The 25,723-nt window shown below is 44.3% G+C and overlaps 1 protein-coding gene and 1 long non-coding RNA gene across 7 annotated transcripts in view; both read right to left on the bottom strand.

Moving 5' to 3' along the window:
- The window catches only part of LOC140104586 (uncharacterized), a 344,594-nt gene that overhangs the window by 27,554 nt on the left and 291,317 nt on the right, over positions 1-25,723 (bottom strand). The gene's annotated exons all lie outside the window — the stretch shown is intronic.
- Positions 5,482-25,723, bottom strand: part of PDZRN3 (PDZ domain containing ring finger 3) — a 203,760-nt gene continuing 183,518 nt past the window's right edge. For 3 of the 5 annotated variants that reach the window (XM_072128172.1, XM_072128174.1, XM_072128175.1), the window contains 7 exons: positions 17,935-18,188; positions 16,208-16,295; positions 13,504-13,602; positions 12,476-12,538; positions 12,127-12,225; positions 11,502-11,618; positions 5,482-9,797 (listed from right to left, as the gene is read on the bottom strand). In XM_072128172.1, coding sequence (XP_071984273.1) covers positions 8,259-9,797; positions 11,502-11,618; positions 12,127-12,225; positions 12,476-12,538; positions 13,504-13,602; positions 16,208-16,295; positions 17,935-18,188 — 2,259 coding nt within the window. In that variant the 3' untranslated portion in view covers positions 5,482-8,258. Of the gene's footprint in view, positions 9,798-11,498; positions 11,619-12,126; positions 12,226-12,475; positions 12,539-13,503; positions 13,603-16,207; positions 16,296-17,934; positions 18,189-25,723 lie in introns of all 5 variants that reach the window. The other 2 variants (XM_072128171.1, XM_072128173.1) reach the window with 1 other exon arrangement.

The raw sequence follows: 25,723 nt of genomic DNA, 5'->3' as shown, positions 1-25,723 counted from the left end.
TGGATCCATCCTGCCTTGTATCAGCGGTCAGGCTGGTGGTGGTGGTGTCATGGTGTCTTTGGGCCCCTTGGTACAACGCCACAGCCTACCTGAGTATTGTTGCTGCCCATGTCCATCCCTTTATGAGCACAATGTACCCTGTAACATCTGATGGCTACTTTCAGCAGGATAATGCGCCATGTCATAAAGCTGGAAGCATCTCAGACTGGTTTCTTGAACATGACAATGAGGTCACTGGACACAAATGGCCTCCACAGTCACCAGATCTCAATCCAATAGAGCATCTTTGGGATGTGGTGGAACGGGAGATTCGCATCATGGATGTGCAGCCGACAAATCTGCGGCAACTGTGTGATGCCATCATGTCACTATGGAGCAAAATCTCTGAGGAGCTTCCAGCACCTTGTTGTATCTATGCCACGAAGAATTGAGGCAGTTCTGAAGGCAAAAGGGGGTCCAACCCATTACTAGCATGGTGTACCTAATAAAGTGGCCGGTGAGTGTGTATCTATCTGTCTATCTATCTCTCTATCTATCTATCTCATATCTATCTATCTCCTATCCATCTCATATCCAGTGGCGTAACTAGGAAAGGCAGGGCCCCATAGCTGATTTCTGAATGGGGCCCCACTTACCACTTAAAAATATACATACAGTATATACACTCCATATATACACATATACCTTCACTAGCATATATACCCATGCATCATATACATAGACATACAGCATATACACATCACACATGCAAACACATTCAGAGCATATACACATCACAAATACATACATATAGTATATTCACACCAAATACCCCAGATCGGGCCCCCTGACACCGTGGGCCCCATAGCAGCTGCTATGGCTGCTACCCCTGTAGTTACGCCCCAGCTCATATCTATCTATCTATCTATCTATCTATCTATCTATCTATCTATCTATCTATCTATCTATCTATCTATCTCATATCTATCTATCTATCTCATATCTATCTATCTCATATCTATCTATCTTCTATCTATCTATCTCATATCTATCTATCTGTCTATCTATCGGTCTATCTATCTGTCTATCTATCTCATATCTATCTATCTATCTATCTCATATCTATCTATCTGTCTATCTATCGGTCTATCTATCTGTCTATCTATCTCATATCTATCTATCTATCTATCTCATATCTATCTATCTATCTATCTATCTATCTATCTATCTATCTCATATCTATCTATCTCATATCTATCTATCTCATATCTATCTATCTATCTCATATCTATCTATCTATCTATCTATCTATCTATCTATCTATCTTATATCTATCTATCTTCTATCTATCTATCTCATATCTATCTATCTGTCTATCTATCTCATATCTATCTATCTATCTATCTATCTCATATCTATCTATCTATCTCATATCTATCTATCTATCTATCTCATATCTATCTATCTATCTATCTATCTATCTATCTCATATCTATCTATCTATCTATCTATCTATCTATCTATCTATCTATCTATCTAAAAAAAGAAAGAAAGTCCACAGCAGCACAGTGTCACATAAAAAACCCCTGAGAAGGGGGGGGTGCAAAGACTCACCAGTCCTGGTAGGAGACTCGCATGTACAAAATATCAAAAATAGAGGCAGCACTCCCAAATAAAGTGAAAAAATGGAAGGGTTTATTCACAAACCCGGCCGGTTTGTGAATAAACCCTTCCATTTTTTCACTTTATTTGGGAGTGCTGCCTCTATTTTTGATATTTTATCTATCTATCTCATATCTATCTATCTATTGCAAGCCGCGCAACCCTCGAAAAAAGCGAACAGTCCAACAAAAATGTGATCCGCAACCCTATGAGCCCCTATATCTCATATCTATCTATATAGTAGTCTGGTCTGTAAGTGACCACTGAGGCGCTGACCAACGTGGTTAGAGACATCACTGGTCCTTGTAGCTCTGGGTCAGTGGGACCAAAAATTTCTAGGTAAACCCAAAAGTAAACTCTGCTGTGCGGGAGGAAGGTCTGTACCTGTATAGAGGAAGAGTATAAAACCCCTGGCAGACTAGTGGAGCCATCAGACGTGACTGTACATCAGACGAGCCTGCGAGTAATTATCTAATGAATCTGTAGTGTAAATTGATTTTCCATTCGTTTCTTTATAGGATCGGCCTCCAGTAAAATCATTAGTGGAGAAATTAATTCTTCTGCGCTTATTCTCGGCACCACGTACCCAGCGAGACGACGGCTGCAGGAAATTAACTGTAAAATGAGTTTATTCTCCTCGGCTCTCATTAAGATGAGGGAAAACTTCTCACAATAATAGAAAATGTAGGAAATGTGTTACACGCGAGGTGCGAGCAAGCGACGGCACATTTACACCCGGCAGAGGAGCGAAACACAGGAGGGAGCGCGCAAAATTCACAAAAAGCTTCCAAATTACACAAAAAAAGTCACTTCAGTGGTTTTGGAGCTTTGTGGTCCTCTTCTCTTACTGTACTTCACAAAAAGTCCCTCCCCCTTTTTTCTAAACCACGCCCATAACCCAACAATTGCCCCACACACAAACATAGTGGAATGTCACCCACAATGTATAATGCCCCCTGAATGTGGCCAATTCCCCTATGGACCCAAATAATATCCAAGAATACAACTCAGAAACACATAATACCCCCTCTTAAATTTTATCCTCCCTTTAAATTTGTTCCTCCTCATATTGTGGCCCCTCTCGTCCTCCCCTTCCCAATGTGACCCCCTGTCCTCCACCTCTACTGTGCCCTCCATTTTCACTTATATTTTGGTCTCCTGTCTTCTATTCTCCTCATACTGTGGCCCCCTGTCCACCATTCTCCTCATACCGTGGCTCCTCTTCTCCTCTTATTTATGGTATTAAACAAAAACTGTTACTTACCTTGGTTCCCCCCCTGCAGTCTCATTTCCTCTTCTCCTGAGGCTCTAAATGTGAGGGGGCGGGGACAGCTGATGGGAGGAGCTACCTGCTCACATGTACTAAAGAGACGCAGATGCTGATCCTGCCTGTACTGTACAGGACCAAAGGCAGGACAGTGAGGGGCAAGAGGAGCTGAGCAGATTGTATTGTACATAGCGTCCTATCTGCAGGCACCATGTAATAGAGCAGGAGCAGCTGAGCAGATTGTACATAGTGTCCTATCTGCAGGCAGCATGTTATAGAGCAGGAGCAGCTGAGCAGATTGTACATAGTGTCCTATCTGCAGGCAGCATGTTATAGATCAGGAGGAGCTGAGCAGATTGTACATAGTGTCCTATCTGCAGGCAGCATGTTATAGAGCATGAGGAGGTAAGCAGATTGTACATAGTGTCCTATCTGCAGGCAGCATGTTATAGAGCAGGAGGAACTGAGCAGATTGTACATAGTGTCCTATCTGCAGGCAGCATGTTATAGAGCAGGAAGAGCTTAGCAGATTGTACACAGTGTCCTATCTGCAGGCAGCATGTTATAGAGCAGGAGGAACTGAGCGGATTGTACATAGTGTCCTATCTGCAGGCAGCATGTTATAGAGCAGGAGGAGCTGAGTAGATTGTACATAGTGTCCTATCTGCAGGCAGCATGTTATAGAGCAGGTAGAGCTTAGCAGATTGTACACAGTGTCCTATCTGCAGGCAGCATGTTATAGAGCAGGTAGAGCTTAGCAGATTGTACATAGTGTCCTATCTGCAGGCAACATGTTATAGAGCAGGAGGAACTGAGCAGATTGTACATAGTGTCCTATCTGCAGGCAGCATGTTATAGAGCAGGAGGAGCTGAGTAGATTGTACATAGTGTCCTATCTGCAGGCAGCATGTTATACAGCAGGTAGAGCTTAGCAGATTGTACATAGTGTCCTATCTGCAGGCAGCATGTTATAGAGCAGGTAGAGCTTAGCAGATTGTACATAGTGTCCTATCTGCAGGCAGCATGTTATAGAGCAGGAGGAGCTGAGTAGATTGTACATAGTGTCCTATCTGCAGGCAGCATGTTATAGAGCAGGAGCAGCTGAGCAGATTGTACATAGTGTCCTATCTGCAGGCAGCATGTTATAGAGCAGGATGAGCTGAGCAGATTGTACATAGTGTCCTATCTGCAGGCAGCATGTTATAGAGCAGGAGGAGGTAAGCAGATTGTACATAGTGTCCTATCTGCAGGCAGCATGTTATAGAGCAGGAGGAACTGAGCAGATTGTACATAGTGTCCTATTTGCAGGCAGCATGTTATAGAGCAGGAAGAGCTTAGCAGATTGTACACAGTGTCCTATCTGCAGGCAGCATGTTATAGAGCAGGAGGAACTGAGCAGATTGTACATAGTGTCCTATCTGCAGGCAGCATGTTATAGAGCAGGAGGAGCTGAGTAGATTGTACATAGTGTCCTATCTGCAGGCAGCATGTTATAGAGCAGGTAGAGCTTAGCAGATTGTACACAGTGTCCTATCTGCAGGCAGCATGTTATAGAGCAGGTAGAGCTTAGCAGATTGTACATAGTGTCCTATCTGCAGGCAGCATGTTATAGAGCAGGAGGAACTGAGCAGATTGTACATAGTGTCCTATCTGCAGACAGCATGTTATAGAGCAGGAGGAACTGAGCAGATTGTACATAGTGTCCTATCTGCAGGCAGCATGTTATAGAGCAGGAGGAGCTGAGCAGATTGTACATAGTGTCCTATCTGCAGGCAGCATGTTATAGAGCAGGTAGAGCTTAGCAGATTGTACATAGTGTCCTATCTGCAGGCAGCATGTTATAGAGCAGGAGGAGCTGAGTAGATTGTACATAGTGTCCTATCTGCAGGCAGCATGTTATAGAGCAGGAGAGGTTGAGCAAATTTACCCAGGGATCATGGAGTCAGTTGCATTTAACCAAGGCAAATGAACAATTTGACACTCTTGTGGATACAAAACAATAATTTATTTCCTTACATTGCCATGTATGCAACCATTAGCGATTTTATGAAATTACAATTATTTTTATTATTATTTCGGTACAAACAAATTCTGAAAATAAAAAAACTGACAAAATGCGCCCCCCCCCCTCTTCTTCCACTTCCTCCCCATGCTCCTCTTCTGCTCCCCCACCCTCCTCTTCCTCTGCTCCCTCCTCCTCCTCTGCTCCCTCTCCCTCCTCTGCTCTCTCCCCCTTCTCTTCTTCTGCTCCCTCCCCGCCTCTTCCTCTGCTCCCTCCCCCTCCTCTTCTTCTGCTCCCCCACCCTCCTCTTCCTCTGCTCCCCCCTCCTCCTCTGCTCCCTCCCCCTCTGCTCCCTCCCCATCCTCCTCTTCTTCTGCTCCCTTCCCCTCCTCCTCTTCTTCTGCTCCCTCCCCCTCCCCCTCCCCTTCTGCTCCCTTCCCCTCCTCCTCTTCTTCTGCTCCCTTCCCCTCCTCCTCTGCTCCCTCCCCCTCCTCCTCTTCTTCTGCTCCCTCCCCCTCCTCCTCTGCTCCCTCCCCCTCCTCCTCTTCTTCTGCTCCCTTCCCCTCCTCCTCTTCTTCTGCTCCCTTCCCCTCCTCCTCTTCTTCTGCTCCCTCTTCCTCTTCTGCTCCCTCCTCCTCCTCTTCTGCTCCCTCTTCCTGGTGAAGAACGGGGTAAGAGAAATAACTAATACCCTCCTCCCTGTGGGTAAGACTTGGTGAGTCCTGTGTGTGCTGGGAATCTCCTGTGTTGTAGATGTGGATAAATAAAGGGGAGTTTATATAAAACACAACAGCAAAGTAATATCACAAAATACAGCTCTAGAAAATAGCGCATTTATATCGGCAGTCGCGTCCGTGTCTCCGGGCGAGGTTAAGCTTGTGTCTATTACGAGTAAAGGGTTAAATGTATTAAATATGTAAGAAAAGATTATTTGGCAATCGCGGCTTTAAGAACAACGTCTTGGAAAATGCACTTGATATATAAAGACAATGGGCACAGCCAGACAATGGGCACCGCCAGACAATGGGCACCGCCTGGCAATGGGCACAGCCAGACAATGGGCACCGCCAGACAATGGGCACCGCCTGGCAATGGGCACAGCCAGACAATGGGCACAGCCTGGCAATGGGCACAGCCTGGCAATGGGCACAGCCAGACAATGGGCACAGCCTGGCAATGGGCACAGCCAGACAATGGGCACAGCCTGGCAATGGGCACAGCCTGGCAATGGGCACCGCCTGGCAATGGGCACAGCCAGACAATGGGCACCGCCTGGAAATGGGCACAGCCAGACAATGGGCACAGCCTGGCAATGGGCACAGCCAGGCAATGGGCACCGCCTGGCAATGGGCACAGCCAGACAATAGGCACAGCCAGACAATAGGCACAGCCAGACAATGGGCACAGCCTGGCACCGGCGCCATCCACTGGTTTCCATTAGAGCCAAACTCTGCCTTTGATTACTATTAGCTTTACTATTTTTGCTTATTTTTCAGTTTGTGTCGTCTCTGCCTGGAAACCATCAACAAGCAGGTTGTATCTTTTACTAATACTTTAATATTGTGTCTAGTGTTGTGATGAGTTATTCTACACCATGGCACAGATCTGACGCCTCCTTGTGCTTATGTGGTCTATATCACAGTACTGGATCAGGGGCAGGTAAGTCATGGTGAACTTCAGGTGGTTATTTGGAAGTCATGTGACTGGCATCATTTTTGGGCACTGTATGGCTCGCACCAGTGGTGGATTATAATATAGTTGGTTTGGGTGGTACCTGGGTCCTAAGCCTTCTAGGGGGCCCATGGCCACCCAAATCGCCCACTACATTTTATACTGAGAAGGACCTTCACCCATGAAATCCTTGTACACAAGAGCTATTTCAGGACCTTTGAAGGTCCCCTAAAGGTCCTGAAACCACAGATTGAAAGCAGACAGAAGAGACACATCCTCCATTCCCCAAGAAGCTTCTAATACCAGATGTAGGAAGTGATTCCAGACTTGTAGGGGCTATAACATTCATACAGCCGGGGGCCCTGGTGGTCTTATTTGCCCCAGGTTGGCACAATTACAGTAGGACACTGTGTGGCTGGCATAGCTATGGTAAGGAATTGTGTGAGGGCCACAGCTATGGTGGAGCACCAGCACAGACTTGGTGGGGCACCGTGTGACTGACATATAGAGGATAACAATTTATTGAATGTCATCAACAGGTTCCACAACTCCATAGTCACCCACAAAGATTTGCCATCTCTTCATCCTCGGAGTATTGGATAGGGGAGTCCAGGCACTGTGACTGTCGTAATCTTCTTATATCTATGTTTAAAATTATGCTAATGAGCTAGAAGAGCTCGGGGGGCGCGTTACCAGAGCACCTCCATGCTCCAGCTTCACAGGCTGTTATACTGTCCAGGAGCACTTTATCCCGTCCACTGTGTGCCAAAACTAGACCAGACAGAGGAAAATGGGAAGTGCTAAAGGGAGCAAAAGGTAATAGGAGACAGTGTAACAGCCTGTGAAGCTGTAACAGCGAGGGGCTCTGGTAACACCCCAGAGCCCTTCTGGCTTATTAGCATAATTTTAAAAGGTGATTTTTAGAAGGAATGAGGCCATAGATAACAAATATAAGATTATTACCACAATCACGGTGTCTGGATCTATGAGTAGGTGTCCCAGTTTTATCATGATGGATTTTGATGGTAGATTTCCCAGATGGGAATGTTTAGTTCAGATAAACAGTGTTTTTTTTTATACTTTCATATACCAGAAGATACCAGCCATGACACTGAGCGGGTGATGACCGAATCAAGGAGCTTGTGAAATGTAGTATTACCGGACCAGGAGAAAGGGATGAGATACCAACTGGGTACATTTCTAAAGGGTTAATACTGAGTCTATCCCCTTGTACACTGACAGAGACCAACAAATCCCAAATTCTAATCTGCACGATCAGCTTGTGACCTGCTTGCTGATGGTCTCCTTGTGCCGTCCTCATTACACTTCACTGTGCAGATTACAAAGTAACAAAAAATGTGAACGTGAAACAAAATAACGATGAAAACATACAAACGAGCTTTTCATGTACGACTCAGCGAATCAAAGGCGGAGTTTCACTATAAGGACCAATCGGTGTGTTGGTTATATATATATACACATACGTCAAAATCGTAAAGATGTAAAATCATTTTTTCATAAAAAAAGAAGAAAAAAAATCTATTAACAGTGACTGTAATTATCTTATATTTACAAAACAAGAAGAACATACGGTATTTGCCACATTGAACGAGGCGGGGGGGAATCCTACCGCAGCGGTAGTTTGTTATGTACAGGAAACGCATTGCTGCGGACGTTTTATACAGTGGTGACGGACAGCAGGGAGTTGTAGACCCTCGTGCCATCGGGGGATCGCGCCCCGTGGGTCAACAGTTCTTGTATCGTCATCCAGTTGTCAAATATCTTTTTGTTGCGCTTCTTCATCATCTTCTTGTGGCTGAGGTCGAGGATGTTGACCTCCTTGGGGTCCTCGGTGGTCTGCTTCTCCTTCAGGCACTCCAACCGGCTCTGCATCATGAACTCTCTCCTCTTCCTCTGCTCTGAGGCTTTGCGCAGGTGTTGCTTCCGCTCTTCCTTGCTCCAGTAACGTCCCATCTTCATCTCGCTCACCGCGTCGTCGTCCGTCGTCATTCCGCTCCTCTCTTCCTTGATCTTTATGGCACGTTCCCTCAACAACTTGTCCCGGACGGGTCTTTTGGTGATGTACCGTGTGCCGTCACTCCGCACCTTGACCTTCCACTCCATCCTTGGTTCTCCTGAGCTCTGAAGGTCCTTACACATGCTGACTAAACTCATTTGGCTCTGCGCGTACTCGACCGCCGATTTTTGCTGGATGAGCTGCATGTAGCTTTGATAGTGCTGAGCGTGGGCGGGTATGTGGGCGTGTTTATACGGCGAGTGGCGATATTGTGGTGTAAATGAGTTGGCTTGCTTTTCTTGGAGGTTCTTGCCCACCTCGTTGACTTTTTTGTCTTTGACCTCTGTGGGTTTGCCGAGGTCGGAGTCCTTGGCCGGTTGGAGATGCCGGGCCGGGCTGGACTCTCGACTTTCTCCACTTGATCTCAAATTCTTCTGGGTTACATTGTAAACGGTATTACCTGCCGCCCCCTCGGGGGCGGGGCAGTTGGCAGCATCGGCTGTCCTACGTAATGAGTTGTCGGGGGAGATCTCCAAGGTCAGCGGGGTGCTGCGGCAGCTTTCCCCGGTGTTATAGGCACTTGAGCTGTCCTTGTCTGACTTTTCTGGCAGTTCGGTGATATCGGATAGTTCATGGCGGCGGACGTCAATGCTAGTGTTGTAATTTCGGAACCCGCTATTGTGTAGCATCCAAGACTCTCGGTATTGCTCTTTTAGCTGTTGCATCTTGTGCGCCCGTACAATGTTCAAACACTCGAGCTCGATGCTGTGCAACTCTTCGTTCAACATCTCCAGTTCCCGGTCTACACTTTCCTGGTCGCTCCGGTTGGTCTCCATGGTGCTGGTTTGATAATATTTACTACGTTGGTTGGAGCTTTGCACTTGGCACTTGAGTTCCAGAAGTTCTCGGAATCTCTCGCACTCATCCATGGGGATTCCCAAGAAGTCAGCATCCGTGCAATCTGCGGATATGAAGGACTCGTTGCTGAACTGCATGTCCCCGCTGCCCAGGGTGTCCTGACTGTACATGAGCTTCTTCTGACTGCCCAGAGTATTGGAGGACGTGGTGTGATCGTCCTGCTCCGAGCTCTCATCGTTGCGGGTGCTCTCGTCCGTGCGTCCCACGCCGCTGTCTTTCTCAATCTGGTTGGATAAAATGGTGGCAGTATCCGTGGTTCCTCCATCTTCTTCAAGTTTTTTCTAAAATATACAAATAAAAAATTAATTAATATTTTTGCAAAAATTGGAGAAATGCTGATAATAATCTAGACAATTACCGGACTAACAACTACCGGCACTATACACAGAATGGACCGGGGCACAACTGTCTTCACTCTGTTTGGGCTACTGTAACTTTTTAGCTTAGTTTCTCTTAATGTGAATCAGAATTGAGCTGCAATGACCTGGATTGGCCACTGAATGAAGAATGGCAGTATGCTCTATGTGTTAGTTCTTATGTTGGGCTTCCAGTTCCTGATTTGGGCTTCCTGGTCTCAAAATTTGCAGGTCGCACTGGGATGTAGAAGCAGTGGGTCCTATTAACAGACGACCAATGAGTGGTCACAGTTGCAGGACCAATCATATTCACCACTGACATCACAGATCCTGCACCTGTGGCCACTGATTGGCCATATCAATCACGTGACCTCATGTATAGTTCAACTGGAGAGTTCAGGAGTCACAGCATGGGAATGGTAGGTTAGTTTTCTTAGCCCTAGCCTTAAAGGGAACCTGTCACCACAATTTTTACAAATAAAAAGAAAGCTAATGAAGGGTTCCAACAGACCACTCGTAACTATCTGACACCTCTTAGCTAAAAATTGTTTTCCCTCACTTCCCCATAAAATCAGAGTTATAAACTTGACTGGTATCTTGGGATCAATAAAACGAGTCAAGGGGGCGTGACCTAATGTCACATGACCAGGTTGACATCATCACAGGTCCCTTAGCCTCTTAACATTAGCAAACTGTACATTTCTGACCACATAAAAAAATCACTGCATGCCTGCATGGACTTCTACTCATGAGATATATGCTTGGTGTACAGTTTGCTAATGTTAGGAGGCTAAAGAACCTGCAATGATGTCACCCTGGTCACGTGACAAACCTGCTGCATGCAGAGAAAGCATGGGGAGGAGCTGCTGGACTCAGCCCAAGGAGGCCACGCCCACCTAGACTCGCTATAGACATCCAGGTAAAATGATAAAGTTAATTATATGGGTATCAGAGGGGAACAATTTTTAGCTAAAAGAAGGGGGTCAGTTAGTTACTAGGACTCTATGGGGAACCCGCCACTAGCTGTATTTGTGAAAAATGTGGTGACAGATTCCCTTTAAGGGGCATTCCCATTACATTGTAACACCACTTTAAATGTGATAAGGATTACAGGCCACAGCCTAAGGGAGGCGCTGTTATAATAAAATAAAATCAGTTTATTTTCTCAAAATACTTTTGCGAGCAGTGATCTGTGCTGATGAGCCCCAACAAGCACCGAGCTGTTCTGCTCCTCAACTCAACTCAAATAGAAACATTGTATTCTCCCATTAGAATATTTAATGGTTAGAACTTTCCGGATTCAAAAATAACTGTACAAAAAAAATATTTCAAAATTCTAAAACCCCCCCTCCCCCGCCTCTATGACACATTTCCGGATCTTTCTGCGCTGTCAGTCCGTTTATCTTAGACGCATCCATCTAAAATAATGGAATATTTTCACTGCAAAATTAATCATCCTCTCCCCCTGTGGGCCCTAATGTAAAAGTGTGACACTCCGAGCCGCCCCCTCCCCTCCCCCGCTGCTCCGAGCCTCATCCATTCATTACAGCGGACCGGATAGTTTAATCCGTTTAATGGAAGCCGGGGAATCGGGAATATCGGATGGGACGGGAGATGATGACGGACTACCTGCTGGAGCATGCTGGCTGTAAATTGCATTGCTTGGTGGTGTTGCTCCTCTAACATGTCCATGTGCAAATCATCCAGGAAATCATTTCTGTCATCGTCCATCCATCCTTCATCCAGCTGCGGAGCAAAAGAGGAGAAACATCAGCTCATCCATAGAGTAAAGCTAAAAAGTGCACAAAAATTCCTTCCGATAACCCGGAATCTGCGGGATGGCCATGGGGCGGGAGTGTCAGACCACACGGAAGTGCAGAACTGAATAACACAGATCCTTAAAGGGGGTTTCCAGGATGATACTAACCATAGCCAAGGTGATCAATACAGATCGTGGGGGTCTGACACTCCGGCCTCCCACCAAAAAGGCTGGATCAACAGAGACGGAAGTACAGATCTGCGGCTGAGCACTTATTCATTGGAATAGGAGTTGAGCTGCAGTTCCTGGACCGGCCACTAAACATAAAATGGACCTGTATATCCGTCTCTGTTCTCTGTATTGATTCTAGCATCAGGGTCTGTCAAAATCAGTTGATCATTGATGATCCCAAGAGTCGGACCCCCCCGACCATTCAGGACACAGGAGCTGAATTTATTTTTGGAAAGCCCCTTTAAGGTTTGTGGAAGTACCTACCTGTAGTTCTGGCCTCGCCACTAATAGGAAAACATTTGTGTCCTCGCTGGTGAGGAGGGCCACGGCTTCTTCGTGGTTGTGAACATCGATCCCGTTTATCTGTAAATCAAAGAAACGCACAAGATCAGGATTCGGCTAAGATGAGAAGTCGGGTCAGGGGGGGAGGGGTCATTCACTGACAGCAAGTATGGGAAATGGTGAGTAATCGAAAGCAACCAAGACCGGCTCAGCTGAAATCTAAAATCTGTAGCAGCCCCTCCTGGGCCGCTGTAGCCCCCTCTCGTACACCCCTTGGTTTGCCCCTTTACCCTGCATCTCCGCACCCTGACCCCCCCGTCTGTAGCCTCACCTGTATAATCCGGTCCCCCTCTCTGATTCGTCCATCTTTAGCGGCGATGCTATTGGGGTCGATCTAAAAAAGATAACACAGATCTGGTGAATCCATTGAATGCGGTGACATAGTATTATATACATCACCCAGCTTTCCCATTACCCCAGGGGTGAGGCAAGAGACTCAACTCGCCTCATGGCTGGTGCACCCCTGCTTCACCCTGAAAGGCAATGACTGAGCTGCAGCTTTGTACCTAACTACCGGGACCCAGGGCCACTTACCACCTCTCTGGGCATCTATCATATGGGCTCATATGTTATAAACCCCTCCAGTATTTACATCCCTGAGCAATTCTGCCCCTGACAATGGGGCTGCCCCTCTCTTTAAAGGGATTTTCTGGGGTTTTCATGTTCTTATCAGTAGGGACTCTGACCATCAGTAGCCCATTAGCTCTTCTGGAGTCTGAACAGTGGATGTTATTGTTAGCAGACAGCTCCATACACAGCATAGTGGCCGGACCATGGTACTGCAATAGATATCCATTCAAGTGAATGTGGTCAGCTGCAGCTCAGATGACAGGGGGCGCTGCTGAGTAGGGGACACAGAGCTAAAATAGTGCTACTATCCAGAGGTCAGACCACCTTATTTACAATCATAAACGTGTCTATTATTTCATACAATGTTTCATAGTGCAGCTTAGTCAATGCTGCAATACCAGTAACTTCCTGTGGACAACAGTGGCGCTATTTCTAGAGAGAAGGGGGGTCCTATAATGGAATCTTAGACATCCCCTTTAAATATTGTGGCTTAGTCCTCATCCAGTATCATGCCCAGGCACGACGTGCTGCGTAGTATCATGGTCCTGGATTCCGGGGACATAATCCTGGAATTGGGGCGTCATGGATAATCCCCTGTTACACATGGAGGAATACGATACGGGAGGGACCGGTCTAATTGGAGACGGATCTTTCCGAGAAGTCGTGTGCGTCCCCCCCCCCCCCCCCCCCCGGGTGAGGCGATAAATGTCACCGGATACGGGTGCTCACCTCGCTGACATAGATCCCCATGTCATCCTCATCATCCGTCCTGTAGCACACGGTCAGCCCCAGCTTGTCCTGGCTGCTCATCCTGTACAGGTCGATCTCCTAAAGGGGGAGACAACATGGAAGACGTAGATGTGAGCAAAGACAGATGTAGCAGGGCCGAGTCTGTCAGATGGACAATCAGATGTAGCAGAGCTGAGTTTGTTATAGGTAACACTACACAATTTATCACACAATGCAGGTGAGTCTGTAGATGTAGCAGGGCCGAGTCTGTCAGATGGACAATCAGATGTAGCAGAGCTGAGTTTGTCATGAGTAACACTACACAATTTATCACACAATGCAGGTGAGTCTGTAGATGTAGCAGGGCCGAGTCTGTCAGACGGACAATCAGATGTAGCAGTGCTGAGTTTGTTATAGGTAACACTACACAATTTATCACACAATGCAGGTGAGTCTGCAGATGTAGCAGCGCCGAGTCTGTCAGACGGACAATCAGATGTAGCAGAGCTGAGTTTGTTATAGGTAACGCTACACAATTTATCACACAATGCAGGTGAGTCTGCAGATGTAGCAGGGCTGAGTTTGGTGGTCCGACAGCTTGGGCACTGCTACATCCATACCCCGCGCCCTCAGAGATGATATCACTTTCCATCACCGAGTGACTTCACATCAGGGAGATCAATGAGCGGCGCTCGGCCTCTGAGACGTTGCACAGAAAAATAAGACACGTTATTGATTTCTTGTGAATTGAACATTTCCTACGAGATCCGGACTGAGGAATCACCAAAACATCAGAGACGACGAAACGTTGTTTATTATCTGCTCCGGACGTGAGGAATAATAACAGAGGAGGGGACGAGGCGCTGATTATTACCGAAATGGTTTCCAATAATTTATTGAATTCATTATTGTATATATTATAAGAGGTCAGGCGGGGAGGTAGGAAGACTTCCACTTGATTTTTCACTCTGAGCTGCGGAGGGCTGCCGGGTTTTCGGATACATTACATGGAGTCTGTTGGCGGCAGCCGTATGTGATGTACTAGTGGTACCGCTCTGCACTTTATCTATCTCCTATCTATCTATCTCCTATCTATCTATCTATCCATCTATCTATCAATCTATCTATCTATCTCATATCTATCTATCCATCTATCTATCTCATATCTATCTATCTATCTATCTATCTATCTATCTCATATCTATCTATCTATCTATCTATCTATCTATCTCATATCTATCTCATATCTATCTATCTATCTATCTATCTATCTATCTCATATCTATCTATCTATCATCTATCTATCTATCTATCTATCTATCTCATATCTATCCATCTATCTATCTCACATCTATCTATCTCATATCTATCTATCTATCTATCTATCTCATATCTATCTATCCATCTATCTATCTATCTCATATCTATCTATCTCATATCTATCTATCTATCTATCTATCTATCTATCTATCTATCTATCTATCTATCTATCTATCTATCTATCCATCTATCTATCTCACATCTATCTATCTCACATCTATCTATCTATCTCATATCTATCTATCTATCTCATATCTATCTATCTATTTAATGATCTAACTGATATCTAGCCATCCACCCACATAATTTCTATCTATCTATATATCCATCAATCCATCCATCTATTATCTATCTCTTATCCATCTATCTATCTACCTCAAATATCTCTGCATCCATCTCATATGTATGTAAATCACTAATTAGCATTTTCCCCATGCAGCATTATTGTTCCTTCAGCTGGATCCCCCCAAAGTAGCAGTTCCCCTCTAGAGCAAAGGTTAGAGCCAGACTAGAACAAGTGTCAGTCATTCATTCGCAGCGTGCAGTAAAGTGAGACTGTGCTGAGCAGTGACCGGATTATGTCCCCCCAGGATAAGTAGGTCAGGTATTAAAGGGTCTCTGTCAGCCAATTAAGGAAGTGACTCTGACAAGATCCTTTCGCTGGGCCAGCTGTCCGCCCTTCCTCCAGGCCTGGGACATAAGGCGGGGGGGGGGGGATATTTCCATGTAACATCTTTGCTGGCGGGCACAGACACACCCCCCTATGACTTTAGGAGATCGCTACGTTAAGTATATAAATGGTCTTGGATTTGTTCGCCCCTCCCTTTAACGTTCCTGCAGCCGCTTATTATTACAAATCAATAAGAATTTGAGTAATTTTATAGAAGGAACACGATGTGCAAGATGTCATTGTTTGCAAGGACAGAGAGGAACAAGCACCTGTCAAAATTGATGGAAAATGTGGTCTGACAGCTAACTGAGGGTGAAGGGAAATTTAACCACATCTACCTTTTCCAACTCTTTGCACCCTTTAATAGGTGCCTTTCCACGGATTCTAATACTGTTGGAATTTTTTCTCTAGCCCCCACCGTTCCTGAGAAATCAGTGTTCTTTACTTTGGTAGTAAGCAAGGGAGGGATGGGGATGTTAAGCTCCGCCCCCGAGGAGCTCAGTTATACTCATAATCTTCTAAAGTCTGCAGTGTGACATAAACAGCAGCCACTGTTCTAGATTTTTAGATAATTTGCTCACTGCCGCTGATTCTCACAGACTTGATCAGCGCTTTATGATTATCGCAGTTTACAATAACAAAGGATTATGATAAAATTATCCATTTGTGTACAAAACCAGGATTTAATTATCTCAGACATTAAAGCAGACAAACCTCCAATTCCAGCTCATCTCTGTCAATATCTTGCGGTAAACCTCCCATGAAGTCGTTTGGGTCAAAATATTCGTGAGGTGACGAATGCCTGGAAGAAAAAAAAAAGCGAGGATGTGAGGACACGCCCCTTCTCCGGCTAACGACCAATTATTTTGTTATTCTCATTTACATAAAGGGGGACTTGTCAAAAGTGCAAATCCTCCAGCCGCTATTATTCATAATTAAAACTTTCTAAATGGAAACATAAAAGATAATAAGGAAGATTCTTTGGTGAGTTTTGTGTTCAGGACGGATCCGGGGTCAGACGGTTTTGAAATGCAAATATTTCATTAATACAACAGGAAGGAGCAGGGAGCGCTCTGTATCAGCGACGCATCCGCAACTCACGTATCATCACAGAGAGAAGAGGATACCAGGAAATTATAATAGATCAAGGCAGATATCTATCTCTCTCTCTCTCTCTCATATCTATCTATCTATCTATCTCATATCTATCTCATATCTATCTATCTCATATCTATCTATCTCATATCTATCTATCTCCTATCTATCTATCTCCTATCTATCTATCTCCTATCTATCTATCTCCTATCTATCTATCTATCTATCTATCTATCTCATATCTATCTATCTCATATCTATCTATCTCATATCTATCTATCTCCTATCTATCTATCTATCTATCTATCTCATATCCATCTATCTCATATCTATCTATCTATCTATCTATCTATCTATCTATCTATCTATCTCTCTCCTATCTATCTATCTATCTATCTCATAACTATCTATCTATCTATCTATCTATCTATCTCATATCTATCTATCTATCTATCTATCTATCTATCTCATATCTATCTATCTATCTCATATCTATCTATCTCATATCTATCTATCTATCTATCTATCTCATATCTATCTATCTATCTATCTATCTATCTCATATCTATCCATCCATCCATCTATCTCCTATCTATCTCATATCTATCTATCTATCTCCTATCTATCTCATATCTATCTATCTATCTATCTATCTATCTCCTATCTATCTATCTATCTATCTCATATCTATCTATCTCATATCTATCTATCTCATATCTATCTATCTATCTATCTATCTATCTATCTCATATCTATCTATCTCATATCTATCTATCTATCTATCTATCTATCTATCTCATATCTATCTCATATCTATCTATCTATCTCATATCTATCTATCTCATATCTATCTATCTATCTCATATATCTACAGTTTTTATTAATCTAAAATATAAATCTATCTCATATCTATCTGATATATCTCTCCAATATCTATCCATCTATCTACCTAACTTACTTTCTATCTATAACAAACTATTCGGCCACCCTGCAGTGCCCCCGCAGGAGAAAATGAGAATTACCCAATTCTGATTGAAATCAATGGTCAGATATTCTGGGTCTTCCAGAGAGTGTGAGATGTTGTTTGTACTTTAGGACCCACCTCTTTTAACACAAAATCCCCTATCAAGGTATTTGACATTGGGTCCGTCAAGTAGAGCGCCCCTTTAAATATCTCAAGATACTTTAAAGTGGAGTTTTATAATCTGTGAATCCTGATAATCCAGCAACAGAATGAGACCCCAAGCAGAGACGACAGGATTGTACAGAAGATGCCGGATTGTCCGAATCTCACAGTAATGGCCACCCAGCTTTCCATAGACCCTTACAGGCATATACACACTTACTCTTCATTGAGGAGATAGGGGTTGAGGGCGGTCACTGATGGAGAGGGAGAGCTCATTTTGGTGAGGGCCATGATGTGCTCGAAGGTGATGTCAGTCTGTGTCCCTGTGTCCATCATCTGGACGTCGGAGGGGGGGCTGTACATCTTGGTGCGAGGGGTCCTCCGTAATACTTGCACCACGATGGGTTCTTTGGCTGTTTTGAAGGCTTCCACCGCTTGGTCATGTGTGGCCCGGGACAAGTCCTTCCCATTTACCTGCAGGGAACATAAAGGTACAAGAAGTTCACTCTCCGCTGATCTTTACTGCAAAACTTAAAGACATCACAATAATCACAATAATTAGAAGACAGGGGGCGCTTCTATCCCGGAATCATCACCACGTCTGTCACTGTGCATTGTCTGTTTATTCAGCTTAACCGCAATACCGGCCACAGCCACTAAACAAGAGTGGCGCTATTCCAATGCGAAAAAATATCCAGGCAGTCCCCAGGTTACGCAAAAGATACGTTTTATAGGATTGTTCTTAAGTTGAACTTGTATGTAAGTCGGAACCGTATATATTATAATTGTAACCTTAGCCAAATTTTTTTTTTGGTCTCTTTGACAATTGGATTTTTAAAATGTTGGGTTGTCATCAGAATCAGGAGTAACAATAAAGCTTCATTACAGACGCCTGTGATAATTGTTACATCTGATTATTGCAGCCTAGGGCTAAAGTACAGCAAATTACCAACATCCAGAGGTCCGTTTGTAACTAGGGGTCGTCTGTATGTCGGGTGTTCTTAAGTAGGGGACCGCCTGTATAGCAGTCAAATCGGTCAAAAATGTCCACTTAGCTCCCTTCCATTACTTGGTAGGAGTTATTTATGATTTAAACCAGCAGGGGGAGACAGAGAGCTGAGGAGAAAGCTCCTCCCACAGAATTTTAAATCTATTCTCCTTCCAGAGGCATGATGGGAGTAATATTCAAATTGAGTTAAAAAGTACAAGGCAAATAGTTTTTTTGTTAAAATCATTGCCACCATTTTATTTGTGACTATTTACAATTTAATAACATTTAATATTAAGGGTGAATGGAGTTGCCCTTTAAGTCACATGTGAGAATAGTATGGAGCGTCGTTGATGGGGGAGGGCAGCCATGGACCCGACCAGACTGTCTAATGGGCTCATTACTTTCACACATGGAGGGCTCCCGACATACAGTAAGTTTGTGTTATCTCCGCGTTACCAGTGTTCGTAGCGGAGCGCAGGCAGCAGAACACATTGATGGCCTCCGGCTACAGCTAATAAACAGCTCTTATCACAGACGAGGCGGCCATCAATATTCCCAGATATCCCCAGAGCCTTTCCACCTGCTTGTAATGCTACACGCAAATAATCAGAGATACAGATACACAGCACAATGTCAAGGGCATTTGACGGGTTAGAAATAGCGCCACCCTTCTTCCAGGGTTATATTTGGTATTGCAGCTCAGCCTCATTCACTTACACTAAGCTGCAATACTGAAAAAGGCCACTAGACAAGTGACAATTAGACTCTATTTTTTTAGTAGTGGATAATCCCTTTAAGACTGGAGTCGCGTCCACCAATACACAAGTACAATGCAATGGTTAAAACTTCCTATCCACTTCCTGTCCTCCATTTTTCAAAATGGCCGCCTAAGATTTCTTAAGGGTCTTAGTAGTAAGTATCAGTAGTGTATCAGTGTCTTTGCAGGTAAGTACTATATTCTAGAGTCATGTGGGAGTCATAATGACACCCTTATCCCTAGAAACAATACCTTAAGGGGTCCCTTAAAGGGACCAAGTCCCGATCCCGACTCACAGGTCATTGAGGTCATGTCTATCGGTTGTGTTACCTCTTTGCAGCCTAGTTCCATTGAAGTAAATGGGGCTGAGTTGCAATACCCAGCATAGCCACTATATAGCAGGTGTCACTGCGCTGCACATGGAGTGAATAGACCACAGGTGATCAGAGGGGGCGTAAGGAGCTAAACACCCCCTGATCTGAGGATAGGTCACAAATATTTTAGTCTGGAAGATCCCTTTAATTTTGTGACACACATGCGGAATTTAAAACGGAAATGTGTCACAAGATCAGCACTTACATGCACCAAGAAGAAGAAGGTGAACTCCGGCTGACCTTGGCGCAGCAGATATCGGGCGCACGGACCTTAGTGAATCCCGGCAGACCCAAATCTTCGTTGGACAACACACCGCGGGATCCTGACTGGACCGGGTAAGTAAATGTGCCCCATTGTATCTATTTGTAAATTTGCCCACCGGGGTTGTAGACTTAAGAACATCAAGGGTATAGATAGATATTGGCGCCAATACCATCCAATTGGGCTAACAGGGAAGATTGACAGCTATAAAGAGAAGGAACCAGGAAGGTAGTGTCTACAGGCAGCAGGATATCAAAATAAGGTGATGTGATCCTCACTCGGGGTTGTCAACTGTAGAACATCATCAAGGGGGTAGATGGTGGATCCCAATATCATCTAATGGCTGGGGCCCACCTGGGGATGATGACATTATTGAAGGGGAGGAAGCTAGGATGTAGGGAAGGTAGTATCTGGGTGAAATCTGTAGATGTAGTTTGGATAGTCTCCTGTAGAACATCAACTTTGTAGAGGGTGGATCTCAGTATCACCTAATGGCTGAGGTCCAACAAGGTATAAGAACATTTATTAAGGAGAAGAACCTTGGATGTTGTGGTATCTACAGGCACCAGATATTAAAATATGGTGGTCATTTTCAATTTGCAAACTTGAGGTTTTCCAACTTTCAATCTTATCTTATGCCTGGGCCCAACAGGGAAACCAGTCCAGCCTAAATGGTGCTCTCCAAATAGATGATGGGTAAGCTCTTCAGCTATCAGCAGAAGTCTTATTGTAAGTATCGAATTTGCTTACAGCCCCACCACAGGGGGAAAGTACAGGAAAGGGCAGGTCCTTCAGAGTGAGCCCTTCTGGTAAAGATATGAGGTGGATGTAGAACTGGGTTTTGTAGAAAGGAAACCCCCTTGAAGCATCAGCTACTATTATAATCCATCCACAGTAGGGTTAATTTAACACATCGCTGCACTCTCACCATTAATGAGGTCTCATCTGGGACCGTGTATTGTTGCTACATAAGTGAGATTCATGGGACGACAAATGACTTTCGAGTCGGAGTCATTGTAAAGACTAATGTGTATGAACCAGCGGACACAACAATGGGAGCAGATAGGTGGCATTGAGCGGGCGATGGATGGCCGACAGCTCCAAACAGCAATAAAAGTGGAGAGCATGGGAGGTTTCAAGGATGGTCCCACTGCGGCGTCCTTCTTGTGTGCCATCAACTAATCACATACATTTCAGGGTGCAATTCCCAAGCAAAAAGGGAAAGCAGATGAGATGGTGCGGTTACTTCACGAAAAGTCATCGTACTGCTACATGAGCTTAGTGGACTATTGTCCTTGGGTAACACAGCCGTCCGATTCTGGGTCCACAATAACCCATGTTCTCAAAACTGGTCAAAGTTCTGCCGGACGTAGGTGAGGACATCAGCTTTAAGGAGTTTTTTTGTCTAATTTTTTATGTTCCATCCATTTTTACGGCAGTCATACACGTTAGAGGAACTGTGGCTGAAGTTAAAAGTTGAAGATTTAGAGAGGACCGGCTTAACATCTAATAAGTTCTAATGGGTTTTGATCTCCTCCTCCCTCTTTAATTTTCCATAGATAAAGACCATGATCATTGAAACCTCAAGGGTGGACCACACTGAAGGACATAAGGTCATTGTTCAATGACCTCAACTAAAGTAGTGACCAACGCTAAATCTGCCTGGCATTAGTTACTCCTCATCCTGACTATCCGAACTACTCTCCTTAACAAAACTCCTCCTAACAACCATCTCCTGGGATGGATTCACCCTCTGAATTCTTTGAAATGATCAATCTTCACTCAACTGGCCATTTTACCAGGGTTCATTATGTAGAGGGTCAATAAAGGCTTTCAGCATGGAGGTCATCTGGTGGCAACCCATGGACAGAAATCAGAATGGTGGTTTATCATAAGTGGTTGCGAGCAGAAGGGACGGATTGAACATGTTGGATTTCAACATGCCTGATCCTTTGTACACCTTGGAGATATTCCACCACCAGAGGTCATTGGAATCAGCCTAGTCCTTTCAGCCTAGTGAGGGGATGAGTAATAGTCAGGAGCAATAGAACCTAATCAGAATCGGGCCGTAACAGATGTATATCCAACTTTACGATTGTGATTACAGTACATTTTAGATTAATTGGACCTCAGAATTTTTCAGCACCTTGTAGCATCTTCAGAATTTCGATCTATATTGTGCATTGTATGGAGCTTGGCCTGTTTTGTGGTGTCCCTCAATAACGGGATGACATAAGATTTTGGAAGCAGAGATGTTCCCTGCAGCTGTCTGACCCGATTATTTGGCGAGATTGCACGGTATACATTTGTATGCATTAAAGTGCCTGTCGGGTGTTCTTTATTTCACCGTGTCGGGGAGGGAAAGCCTTTATTCAGTCTTCTGTAACCACAGCAAATCCGGTGATACATGGAGGGGCTTTTCACAGTCCAGTGTGGACCCTTGTCCTCCATCCAAACTTCTCTTTCTGGTCTAACAAACACCTTTATTAATATTCTAAGAAGGATTCTATATAAAGAAAAGGATTCGAACCATAAAGAATCTGTGGATCACCACAAATGTTTCCATTTTTCAGTAGAGCGGTTGAGGATACCAATTAATTCTCCTCCGTATCCCCCGTTAATCCTTCCTTTCTTCCTTCTAAGAAGATGTTTTGCCATATTGTCCTATAATAGACTCCTTCCTTCATAGGCTCCAGAAGACAAATTACATGGCTTCACCCCATTCCCCGTATCTACTCTTCTCAAAAGAAATTTTTAAAAAAATCACCTTCGGAAGGAGCGGGGAATGAGGCTCTCTTGTCCACATTTGAGAAGCCAAAGACCAATGTTGTCAAGCGAGTGTTTGTGTAACTTGACAATGTCTAATGACCTGGTCTGTGGCTTTAATGGAAAGATTTGGACATGGCCTCGGATTCCCTGATTTACATTTACAAAGCTTTGAAGCCTCCTCAAAAAGGTCAAGTTTCCGTGCCATCAGCAGAATGTTGGAGGTCCATGGAGAAAGCTAAAAACCTAGTTTGGCTCCAAGGGTCTCATGAAGACTGCAGTTGTTTAAGATGCTATACAATTCAGTGACCCCCAAACAGGTCATGTTTTCAGAAAGTGGTTTCCAAAGGCAGACAATGCAGCTGCTACGGAGGCCCTCAAAAGGAACCCTTGCTTGGTTTCAAAGGTCCTACAAAGACCTTTAGATGGATACAACCCCAAACTGGTCATGTTTTCAGTATGTGCCAGTAGAATGCAGTTTCTAAGGGACCCTGGTTGTTCCAACAGTCCCAAGAGGCCCAGAACTGTGTTAGATGGTCCACCAGCGCCAAAGACCTAAAGCTTGGAAGAGATCCTAGCACAGAGTTCTCCAACTCTCCCTTCTCCTTAATTTTCCATCATTATTTAGACCATGATCATTGACCTCTCCATTCTTTTTGGGTTGACCACACTAAAGGACATTAGGTCATGGTGCAATGTCCTCGACTAATGTAGTGACCAGTATTGGTTGTTCCTCATCCCAACTATCCTAATTACTCATCTCCTGGGATGGATTCGCCCTCTCATTTTTCGGAAACTATCCATCTTCACTCTTCGGCCCATTTTGCCAGGACTTCATTATGTTGAGGGGTCAATAAAGGTCTTTAACATGGAGGGTCATGTAAGTTCATCTGATGCCATCCCATGGACAGGAATCTGACCTCAGAATGTATATATACATATTTTTAGGGTGTCCGCATAATTATAGGCCTGAGCCGCAGTGGGACGTATAGCCTTATGCAAGGCCTAAGTGGTCGTGAGGAGTAATGGCTGGATGTCTCCTCATTATTAATTAGGGCAGGGAAGATTTTTATGTGTTCTGCACATTTTATCCATCCATATGCTGCACTTTGGCTTCTTTATGTGACACGGGCTGAGCCACGGCCCTCCCCACCACCTGCTTCATAGCCATAAGCAGATGTGGAGATGGTGAACAGAAGTTATATGGGGGGGGGGGGGGGGAAGGATTGTGAGGAACAAAAACTCTCCATAGTCTACACTAGTCTATATATTGTGTATACAGGCAGTCCCCGGGTTACATACAAGATAGGTTCCATAGGTTTGTTCTTACGTTGAATTTGTCTGTAAGTCAAAACTGTATATTTTATAATTGTAGTTCTTTCTTGTCCTGGTCAATATGGAGGAAATGTTCTTGAGGCCAATGTAGATGTATTGTGATGGTTTACATGGTGTAACATGAGGTTGGGCAGATGGTGTAGTTGTATCCAACCCCAATATTATTCCCAATGTGAGATAACTAGAACCATACAGAATAGCCAGAGGCCCACCAAAGATTTTATATAAGGGTCCGTCAGTTTCACATTTCACCTCTAGTTGTAATATTCACCACTGTGGGGGTGTAATAGTACGTCGCAATGCCGTTACGGATGTTTGAAGATGGTTCATGGGCTGAGCCCTCTTCATACATATATGCAGCAAACACCCACTGCAAACACCAGAGCTGCCATCTTAGCAGGATCGTCGCTCTCTATGACATCATCGGGGAGAAACAAGCCCTCACCACGACAGCCTGGATTCTGTACGTCATTGCAGAAGATTGGTTACAGTGTGCTGGTGGCACACTGTAACAGAGCTTCAGCAAATCCCCCTTATATTGATGCATTTCAGTATAAAGTAGGAATGATCAGACCCCCTAGGGTTAAAGTACCCTAGGGGGTCTACAAATACATTATAAATAAATAAACGATTAAACCACCCTTTCCCTTGAACTGATATAAATATATATATATATAAAAAAAGAAGCATAATAATGAGATATATTACCACGTCCCAAAAGTTCTGATGTAACAAAACATTAAAACCGTTATTCCTGGTGGTGAATCCTTTAACGGAATAAAATGCCCAAATTTCCTAATTTTTTTCAACACACAAAAATTGAAATAAAAAGGTTGGAGAACTCTGTGTACAGTCCAAAAAAAAGGTAGAAATTAAAACGTAATCACGTCCCGCAGAAAATGACACCTCACGCAGCTACCTGCGCCAAAGTATTATTAGTGTCACAATATGTGGCGAAACAAAGACATTTTTTTTCGTACAAAAGATTTTAATTTTTAAAATCTATTAAAACGTTAAAAAAAACCCCTATAATTTTGGTATCTCTGTTATGGTATCGGCCCAGAGAATAAAGGGGGGGGGGTGTCATTTAGAGCGCAATATTGTAAATCCGTAAAAACTGAGCGTACAAGAAAATGGTGCAAATTGGGGATAGTGAAAAACGGAAACGCAAAAATGAAAAAAGGGCAGAGGAGGGGGTGAAGGGGTTAAAGGTATTCTCTAATGTTATGGGGTTACTATTATTGAGGGGCTACTATGGGGTCGTCTCATTAGCTTTGGGGCACCGGCGCATCGTGTAATAATAGTCTCCGGAGCCTCCGCCGTTTTGTCTGGAGGCGACGGTCTGATTGTTCGCCGTCTGGTGAGTGAATATTCCGCCATTCATCCGGATTTATGTGTAATAAAAGGATCCTCCGAGTGCGGATCACACGGAGGAGCTGCATTATTCATACGCAAGTCAAGAGGAACATTTCAATCGCCGGCCGCTGATGTATGTCTAATTACGCTGTGGGGGGGGGGGGGGGG

The sequence above is a fragment of the Engystomops pustulosus genome, chromosome 10 (genome assembly GCF_040894005.1).
Source record: "Engystomops pustulosus chromosome 10, aEngPut4.maternal, whole genome shotgun sequence".
NCBI lineage: Eukaryota > Metazoa > Chordata > Amphibia > Anura > Leptodactylidae > Engystomops > Engystomops pustulosus.
The sequence above is the reverse complement of the archived record's forward strand: the minus strand, read 5'-3'. Positions and strand labels throughout refer to the sequence as shown.